Source organism: Branchiostoma belcheri, unplaced genomic scaffold (genome assembly GCF_001625305.1).
Source record: "Branchiostoma belcheri isolate BF01 breed outbred unplaced genomic scaffold, Haploidv18h27 scaffold7, whole genome shotgun sequence".
Classification (NCBI taxonomy): domain Eukaryota; kingdom Metazoa; phylum Chordata; class Leptocardii; order Amphioxiformes; family Branchiostomatidae; genus Branchiostoma; species Branchiostoma belcheri.
In genome coordinates this window covers 1,117,308-1,127,364 of record NW_017804353.1, presented here as the reverse complement: position 1 = coordinate 1,127,364, position 10,057 = coordinate 1,117,308, and the positions used below count along the sequence as shown (strand labels likewise).

At 41.5% G+C, this 10,057-nt stretch overlaps 1 protein-coding gene across 1 annotated transcript in view; it reads right to left on the bottom strand.

The window, feature by feature from the left end:
• Positions 1 to 611: 611 nt before the first annotated feature.
• The window catches only part of LOC109484288 (protein transport protein Sec16A-like), a 40,151-nt gene continuing 30,705 nt past the window's right edge, over positions 612 to 10,057 (bottom strand). The window contains 13 exon segments of the mRNA XM_019787546.1: positions 612 to 880; positions 2,762 to 2,824; positions 3,799 to 3,873; positions 4,712 to 4,824; positions 5,604 to 5,735; positions 6,189 to 6,242; positions 6,463 to 6,514; positions 6,692 to 6,748; positions 7,094 to 7,186; positions 7,849 to 7,935; positions 8,616 to 9,116; positions 9,499 to 9,540; positions 9,739 to 9,924. Of these exon segments, the coding sequence (XP_019643105.1) occupies positions 695 to 880; positions 2,762 to 2,824; positions 3,799 to 3,873; positions 4,712 to 4,824; positions 5,604 to 5,735; positions 6,189 to 6,242; positions 6,463 to 6,514; positions 6,692 to 6,748; positions 7,094 to 7,186; positions 7,849 to 7,935; positions 8,616 to 9,116; positions 9,499 to 9,540; positions 9,739 to 9,924 (1,641 nt within the window). The 3' untranslated portion in view covers positions 612 to 694.

Below are 10,057 nucleotides of genomic sequence, written 5' to 3'. Positions count from 1 at the left end.
ACAACATTCACATTCCATATTTCACTGTTGTGTCCTGCTGAATCTTTCCTTACTTTACAACACATTTTTACCAGTGACTGCTACAAAGATATGCCACATTTCATCCATCTACATTCTACAGTAATACAGAAGAGGTTTACATCTAAAGAAACAATTACTGACAGAATTTCAGTCTTATCAAGAACACAGATCCCACTAATATCGTAGACAACCCTAGAAATCTGTACAGGAGATAGAAAGTCACTGTAACACACTTTTTTATTCTCGCTTTCTTTCTTACTTTTCAGCGGACACTACAGTAGTAATCCTGAGTAGACAGTGACAGAAATTTGAAGTAGGGACAAAAATCCTATTTCTTGAGATGAGGACTCAATGAGATGATGATGGTGAGCACGTCAGCAGAACGTACTGTACCTGCGCGAATCCTGTAGTGTGTTGTGCATAGCACTTTGGCAGAATGTCTCATATAAGGTCGTATTCGTGTATATAAGGTTAACATCCCGTCTGTAGTTTCCAAAGGTTATGTCGGAAAAGATTTTGTCTACAACAGGCAAAAATTCTGACCCAACGTTGACCGAAAATCCAACGAAAACCGTGAAAAATTGGTGTTTCGCGCAGGCACAGTACGTTCTGCCGACATGCTGATGATGATAGTGTACAATCATGTAGTAGTGAAGCAGCGCCCCCTAGTGTCTCATCTGGGTCGTGCATATCTCGGCCGGCTGCCCAGTCCAGTGGGTCCCTGGGCTGGAGAGTTGAAGGGTGAGTTCTGAGCGCTAAACGACGAGGGGTTGAAGAACATGGGGGGTGCGGCCACCGCCTGGGGGGGTGGTGCTACCCCCTGGTCTCCTACAGGGGGGCCTGCACTGTCTTGAGGCTGCTGGGGGGGTGTAAAAAGAATATTAGTAGTGAAGAATACTTGAAATGAATAGTGTATGCTTTGGCTATAGATTATACATAGGCATATTCAATAATTGCAAGCATCCGTGAATAGTTCCATCAGGCTGGTAAGTCACTGAGTAAACAGACTCTTTTTACACCAGCAAGTCTTTTATTCAGCCGATGTTTCGGTGACCCTCTGTCAGATTCCTATCAGAATTGCCCTGAGGAAGGTGACAGACGGTCACCGAAACGTCAGCTGAATAAAGACTTGGTTGTGTAAAAAGAGTCTTTACTCATATTGTAAGCGATTGTTGTACTCAATGTAACACTGGTTAGTAGCAAATAGCAGTTACTAGTATGTTGGCTCAGAGAAGTGAAAGAATAGGACGGAATGAAAGTACAAGAAGAAAATATGTATTTCCATGTTTTTCTATGTTACATGTTGTGCTGTGATAATACGCCCCACACATTTCTCAAGATAGATTCATGTAATGCTGCGAATCTTCAAAATGTACAGAATTTTCCAGTTTTTCACATTGACTTTTTTCACCAATAAACTCATTACATTTATGATGACTGCTTGATGTTTCCATTGTGTTGTGACTACTATTTCTACCTCGAATTCGTGATTTTATCAGTGGCACAAAATTTAGATGTTGTGAACCAGCAGAATATGAGGTACAGCAGTTCCCAACCCAAATTTCAGGACACACAGCAGACTACAAAATAGTCCTATAGAGTAAAGGAAGACAGAATGGAGGAAAGCTGTACAGGGAGCTCAAAATATCTTTTCTTTACTACAAACAAGCTACTGGGAAAAAGGACTGTAGGGCCACACCTTGGTTCACAGATTTTTACCTTTTGCAGCAGCTGTTTGGCTGCCAATTCTGTGTTGGTTACAAGGTTAGGCAGCAGGGAGAAGGCTAATATGTTGTTTGTACTAAAACAATCAATGCAGTAGCTGTTGCATGTACATTGTATATTCAAGTTTGCCTCCTAGCCCTCTGTTTCTATCTGCAATTTGTCGTCTAAATTTTCACTTTAAAAAGTCTGAGAACCAAGGTGAGGCCTCTTGAGTGAACTAGGAAGGGTGTGGGAGTGTGTACCAAGTCTACATTGGAATCCTGAAAAGCTTTTTTTTTACAAGAGACTGCACCAAAAATAGGAAAACAACAGAAATTTGCATCAGTGTTCACACACACCACACAGTGCTCATTCCTAGTTCACTCCTACAGTACAAGTAAAATGGTTAGTCAAGATACACTTCCTACTATGACTGTGTAATTGATTCCAAGCTCAAGTGACAGACAAATGGTGCAGAAACTATGATGCAAGTTTAAACTGTCCTTTCCAACACAAGGAATTGGCCATACAACTCCAATCTTTGTCAAGGAATGAACAATCTACCGCTTCTGTGACATTACATTATGTTATGTCAATGGTGGTAGACTGCTCATTCCTTGACAAAGACTGGAGTTGTACAGTCAAGCATTTTGGTAAGTACAATTCCTTGTGATAGAGTAAAGAGACTCTTGTTACACAATCAAGTCTTTTATTCAGTCGACGTTTCAGTGTTCGTCTGTCACCATCAGCTACACCTGTGCTGCTGTGCAATGTGAACCAGTCAGAATTGCCCTGAGGAAGCCTCAGCTGAATAAAAGACTTTGTTGTGTAAAAAGAGTCTCTTTACTCAGTGTCTTACCAACCTGATGAAACTATTCACGGATCCTTCTTGTGTTAGAAATTATAGTTCAAACTTGCTTCATAATATCTTCTACCAACAACACAGAAATAAACTTTCAAGATAAGGTGCAGGAATTAGTGTTCTTTTTTTCTAATGACGACAGACACCACAAAAGCCAAAGCACAACTCAGATACCTGTGCTTTTAGGAGGTGGCTGACCTCGTATGACATAGAACTCATAGAGCTTGACCGAGACAGCTATGTGTGGGAAAACAACAGAACAACACACCCATTACTTATGATATATCAACTTCACTGGCTGGTCAACGCAACGCAAAAATAGGGAGGGGGATTATTGGGTGCAGGTACTAGGTAGCGGCAATTCTGGAGGCCAGTTTTCAAGTAGTTTATGTTTTTGTTGTCAAATGGCAAGTTTTAAAAAAGCCATGATTTTTTTTCTATGTAAAAAGAAACCTTACATGTGTATTTCTCTCTTTCTCAATTGTTCTACACAATAATTTTGAACATTAAACCTGGTGGATACTTAAATGTAATAAGCTATCTTCTTTGTATCTTCTAAGTTATATCACTCTTCAGCTTTTGATTATTTCCAATATTTGGCTTCCTAGCTAAAATGGATGAAAATAACATTTCTTGAAGATAAACTACTTGAAGACAAGACTCCATGAACTGATGTTGCAATATTAAAAACTATATATCATTTCTTGAGGAAAAAACTTGAAGAGGTAGTAGCAAAGAGAGAAATTTAACTGAAATTCTGCTGTTTACATAGAGGAGAGGACAGAATGTTTCAGAATCTGCAAAGTGCTTTGGGTTTGTGTGATGTCTGTATTCATACATACAAAACAGAGAAGATAACAATGTAGCCTCCATAGCATGCCAAAAACTGGGGGTTTTGGGGGTCTTCATGGTCTTTTGGGAGCTTTTATGTGCTATTTTCTGATTGCATATAGACAAGTTAGCCGGCCTGGTTGAATTACCCCCGTTTTTTAGAACTGGGCTAATCAGAAAACAGCCGATGACCACCAAACCCCCAGTTCTATAAGCCTGCTACGGAGGCTACAAACAGTGCTCAAAATAAAGGATTCAAGACCTATATGGAAAAAAAAACACATACAACAAGTTTGGGACAGACTTGAAACAGATGCACATTCTGTCTGCTCTGTTCTTTTACACAATATGTACAAACAAACAAACAAACACAAAGTTACCTGCGCCTGTGAGTTTGGGGTACTTGTGGGAGGGACCTGGGCAGCTGATGTCATTGGCTCATTGGGGTTATAGAACTGAAGTGGAGGAAAAAGCATGTTTGAAACATGGTTCAGTAAAAAGCATTGATTATAGAATAGTTAGTGGTTAGTGGTATTAGTAGGAGTTTTTTTTTTTCTTACCTTCATTAACTCTTTATCTGTTTAACTCATCAAACCCCCATCTTGAAAGGTGACCAAATGTTTGTCGACAACTTTGCAATTGGCTACATTGATATAATCTTGTTATTGAAATGAAAGCTTGGATCTAATTAGGAACTATTTCAGGCTACTAAATGTTAAATGTTAAGTTGTTAATGATGACTAGAGCTGCTCTTCCTAAAGGGTAGCTACATGGGGAAGGCCTAAAACCTAAAGTAGGCGAGCATATCGGCAGAACGTACAGCACCTGTGCAAAACCTGTAATGCATTGTGCATAGCACTTCTTCAAAACATCTCATGGTTGTAATCTCTTATTTAAGGATGGCATTCCGTCTATAAGTTTTCAAATGTTGTGTCCAGAAAGATATCATCTGCAACAGGCAAAATTCTGATGCAACATTGACCAAACATCCAAGGAAAACCGTGAAAAATCTGGGCTTCGCGCAGGCGCAGTAAGTTCTGCCAACGTGCTAACTACTGTATGTGTGTCTACTACTGGCCACACGAGCCAGACACTCGCTGCACTGCCGGGGAAAGGAGGGACTCTGCTTCTGCGCTCTACGAGACATGGTAAAACTTTCTCTCAACTGACGGGCGATCCCCTTTCAGTGATGGTCTCCAGAGAACGATACACGGCACCTTGCCCCGGCACAAATGTGGGTGTGGTTGTTGCGGTCGGTACGATATTGTGATTTGCCCGTAACGGCCTCCTCACCATGGGTGGTTGTTGCTGCACCTGGGTCGGTGCGTGGGGTCCCTGGGGGTCGCCCTGGGTCATCGTCCCCTGCAGCTGCGAGCCCTGCGGTTCGTTGGCATCTGACGTGGGGACTGCAAGGAAAGGAAACAATGCAGAAGTGCCCCCTTGTGAAAGCTATTGGTGCTGCAGGCTACCATTAGACAACTACATGTACTTGATTTAGGACAATTTTGTAATTGTGTGTCAATGCCTATTCTTTGAAATTGAGATTTTCTTTGGCATCTGAGGTGGGGACTGCAAAGGGAGGAAATAGGTTCAAACAGTGCCTCCTAGTGGAAACTGTTGGTACTGCAGGTTACCATTGGATAACTTTAAAACAGACATGTTTTTTGGTATTTGATGTGGATTTTGCAAGGACAGTGTGGGAGTGCCCCCTGGTGAAACCTGTTGGTGCTGCAGGCTAGCATCAATTTCTTCATTCATAATAACTTATTATTGTGTGTCAATGCCCATTCTCTAAAACCAACATTTTTTTTAAATCTGATGCAAAGGAGAGGAAATAGGCTGAAACAGTGCAAGAGTGCCCCCTGGTGAAGCCTGTTGGTACTGCAAGCAAACAGTCCAAGGCCTTGCCAAATTGTAAGTTGTTCATATCTTTTCTCAAATCTCCCAAAATGATTTCCTGCAAACCACATTTGAGTACATTGATAGGATGTCTTGCATAAATGTGTAGCCTGAGGTGAATAAAAGTTGCATCTCACCAGCAGCTGGTACAAACATGTTAGGCATGGTGTTCCTACAATATTTCATTCATAATGCAAACCAACTGCAGCCAAGTACTTTCAATTGATAGTATGTAATTCATGAACTGGTGTAGCCTTAAGTTGAGTGTATAAAACTTGAGTCTTACCGGCAGCTGGTACAAACAGGTTGGGCATGGCGTTCCCAGTAGGCACCAGTCCAGGGAACAGGTCAGGAGGGGGGGCAGCCGGCTTGGTCGTCCCACTCTGGTTCAGAACATCCACATACTTCCCTGTGGGGCCTGGGGGATGAACACATCATGAAATAAGTTGTGTTTTAAGTCTCTCGAATGTCCTATAGTGTATAAGGCAGCCCCTACATGTATCTGTTTCTATCTACGACATCTTTATTGGTTTTCCAACCACAAACATACATATGCAGGGAAAGACAAAAGTCTCCCTGAAGTGGGTAGTTTGTTACAATATAATCAAAACACATAATACAATACAATCAATGAACAATAATCAGCTTAAAGATAACAAAATTGGATGCAGATACAGCATGGGGTAGCTTATGAAACAGACTCATTGTACAGTACAGTATGCCTCTTGAATCATGCAGTTGTAAACATAATTCAGCAAAGAGCCTCTAGTGATACTGGCAGTGTCATAGGTACATGGTGAACAATGGTCGTTCAATTCTTTTTTTTTTGCCGGGTTTTCACACATGAAACAAGTGATAGTGCTACACTTACCTGCTCTCCTGGAGAACCTGTTGGGAGTATTGCCAGGTGGAGGGGCCGGCCCACCTGTAGGAGAGGGAGACAGTTCTGTGTCAGAATTGCTCAGGAGACATTCTTATCATGTTGCACTTGAGGCTACAGGGAGCACACATACTTAGTAAACAGTCTTTAGGCATACATGAATCACACCAGTTTTGTACAGTAGGCAGAATGGATTGTAAGGCTTGATCTATTGCAACAGACCTGTACTACACATATGTACATTTGTACTGTAGCTTAGACCTACCAGCAGGAGATGGCATGGGGTCCTTAGGAGGGGGTGGTGGGGGTGCTGCATCCTGGAAGAGAAAAAAAGGTTTATATTTCATTTGTTTGTTGATTAATGTCTCCAATGGTAGACACCAAGATTCATTGTAAGAGATGTCATACAAATACTGCATTCTAAGACCTTGATAAATCAAATGAGGTCTGGAGAGAAATAACAAAAAAGACAAACTTATCAAAACAATATTTACCTCTTCTTCCCCTTCATCCTGGTTCACCCACTTGTTCCTCGCAGCGTCCCAAACAATCTGCAAAGAAAAGTTTAAGCTTTGAACACATTTTTACAAAGAATACAAAAATAGCAGACTTAGGCTGTAAGATACATGAATGTCATGTTTTCCTGGAAGTTGGTAGAAATTTAAATCATTTACTGTACAGGTAGATTCTCATTTATTGATAGATTCACCAACTTGTCTTGTTTATTCTCATTTTTCTTTTACCCATTTTGTAATCAAATTATGTAATACGTATCTCGTCATTGTTTTTTACTCTCTTTTTAAGTTTTTAGGTGTCACATAAGCAACTGTGCTTCTTGTCTAATACTCAATAAATATATGTGAATATAAATGAAAACAAAAAAACTAAAAACTCACAGATTTGTTGGTGTCATCTGGAAGGTGGATCTCGTTTTTGCCCCTCATCATTTTGGTGAAGAGACCTCCAAGCCAGGACGTGCCCCCTGACCTCTGTGGGGTCAACATGTCAACAAAGGTTAGAGTTGAAAGGTTAAGAAACAACTGTTGATATGGCAGAAACTGCTGGGTGCAAGAGACCAACAATTAGTTTTACAACATGAGTGAGGACTTCTTAATGATTAAGTATCAAAAATTACTTTAATCTGACACTGCTATGCCAGCATATAGAAAAAAATACCTGGCTCTATACATGTATGAATGCAGTTACAGTAAAGTTTTAGTGTCAGAAACACCCAGAACCTTTGTCCTGTGTCCATGTTAGTGCTGTAAAATATGTATGTAAGAGAATCTATACGGTGCTTGCAGTATACACAAGCAGACCCTAAACTATGACAGGGTGGAGTGCCAATGTGTGTTAGACCCAGTGTTTTGATAGGAGTGACCAAAAAAAAAATATATGAAAGAATAGGAGAGACCAGCTTACAATGTACCCTCACCATATCTATTTACTAACTACATGTTCGACTGTATATTGTCCTTGGTAGGATCTCATATTATCTGTCTGCCTTCCCTCAAAGTATACACCAACTCAAAAGTAAAAGATGCACCAAGATAAGGGAGTTGTGCCTTAACCAAACCAAAAAACACCAAACTAAGTGTCATGTTGTGCTTGTAGAACTTGTATGTGCTGTTTGTTGTGTTTAAGGTTCTACCTGGGCGGAGGTTTTTTGTCCCTGGTGACTTTGCGAGCTGATATTTGAGTCCTTTGGTTTGGCACTAGCCTGCCTAGAGTTGGGGACCTGTGGGGAGGGAACATGCAGCAAAGAGAGAGAGAGACATTGGGGGTGAGAAGGAGTGGACAGGTCCACATGATGAAAAGTTCACAACACACAGTATTGAAAGAGGCAAAGTACAACAACTGCGGGTGTACGTACATGTAGTGGGATGTCTTACAACATACAGTAGTAGGGCTCAAAATACTTTTTCTGCATAGCTGCACTGGTGCAGATAACATTGAGTGGTGCTGGTAAAATTTCAGCAGAAAAAGTATTTCGATGGATTTACTGCAAACCCATTACAATTCTTCCTGGTCTTATCATGTCTGGTGAACAGATGAAACAATAAAGTGTAACAGTCATGAAGGAAGAACACAACATCAGAATGGAAACAACAAGAGTTGCGCAGGGTAACACAAACAGGCTGCTTAAAGTCTGGTAAAAATGGTGTACAAAGAAAGCTAGCAGTATATGATGGTATCCCCAACTTTGCCCTAAAACAAATGAACATAGTTGAGGAATAACAGCAACTAATGCTAGCCCCCAAAAAAAGGCTACCGGGAACATCCTCTGAAGTATCTACAAAAACTGGCAACTGTTAGAAGAACAGCCAACTTCATTGTCCACTGATGCTAGCCCAAAAAGGGCTAACATCCTTAAAAAAAACTTGCAACTGTTGGGAAACAGCCAACTTCCTTGTCTACCTCTGACTCTTCAACTTTCTTCCTGTCTGAATTTTCTTTCTTCTGCACTGCTGTTTCCTCCTGTCCCTCTACAACTCTGAGATCACTTTGGGCAGTTTTCTGACTTTGTGAATCTGACACTGAAGGAACTGTGGCCTGGTTTTGTCCCTCTGTGGCTTCCTCTTGAACTTTCCTCTCTACTTCATCCCTTCCTGTATCTGTCTCCTTGTCTAAATCTTTCAAAAGTCTTGGAGAAAAACTTTCCTCTCCTTCCTGCTCTTGGATCACTTCTAACTGGAACAGTTTCCTTCTAACGCTGGCCTCTTGTTTCTCAAAGCCACCGCCCCTTGTATCTAGTCTGCTGCAGACACCCTGAAACCTGTCCTGTTGACCACTGCCTTCTGGCACGGCCAGTTCTAGCCTGGCCGAGTCCTTGCTCTGATGACTCGGCTGTGTGAACTGTTCGGGAGTTTCCTGGTACGGGCTCACACTCACACGCTTGGTCTTCCTTAAACCTGATGACTAGATTAAGTTTATGATGGCATGGGAGGGGTTAGGGGAATTTTTCTGATGCTAGGTGCATGAAATCATGGAGCAGTCATCTTTCTTCACTATACTTCACCCAAGTATCTTACTATCTTCTACTGTATATGTACGTCTCCAGGCGCTTTTTTCCTTTTTCTCCTTTCTACGACTATGTTATATCATAAACTCCAACTCTTGCTGAAACTAACCATGTCAACACTGGACCTTCTCAAAAAACAGTACCAAAAGAATCATCCCTCTTCCCCCATAAAATGGTGCTGCATGATCCCATTAAAAGTAAATGAAAGAGAAGCGCTTGAAAATACAAAAGTTAGGGACCTGGTTTGAGAGTTTTTGGTGACCATTGTTTCTCACATACCTTTTCCTGTTTCTTTTGGGCAGGTTCTTCCTTAATGTCCACCTGAAACAAAGAAACAAATTTGTTTCTTCAGTTCAAACATATATTCATTGACACAAATATTCTTCCAACACACGCACAACAATTCAGAGAGTTCCAGCAAGTTCGGTTACTGGTGAGTCTTTTAACATCTTTCATGAAGTTTGGCTCTCCTCAAACACTTGATCTCCAGATTCTCAACTGCATAGAGACCCTTCTCACCTGTGAGGACTCTGAGGTTGTTCTCTGTCTGCGCCTGATCCTCTGAGACCCGTGGGAGAGCTGAGAGGACCCGCTCATGGACCGCGCCCGTGTCGTGGAGGCATGGGAGCTCCCGCTCAGCGCCCGCAGTCGACTTTGGGAACCCTGCGAGTCCGGCGTCCCCCGGTGCTGCTGCTGGACCAGTCGCTGGGAAACATTTTTAATTAAAATCAGTATTTGTCAAGGTTAGACATCTTGGTAATAAGATACGCCAAAAAGCCATCGTATGCCATCAATAGATATAAATGCTATAAAGATATAACTTCAACAAGCTATTGAG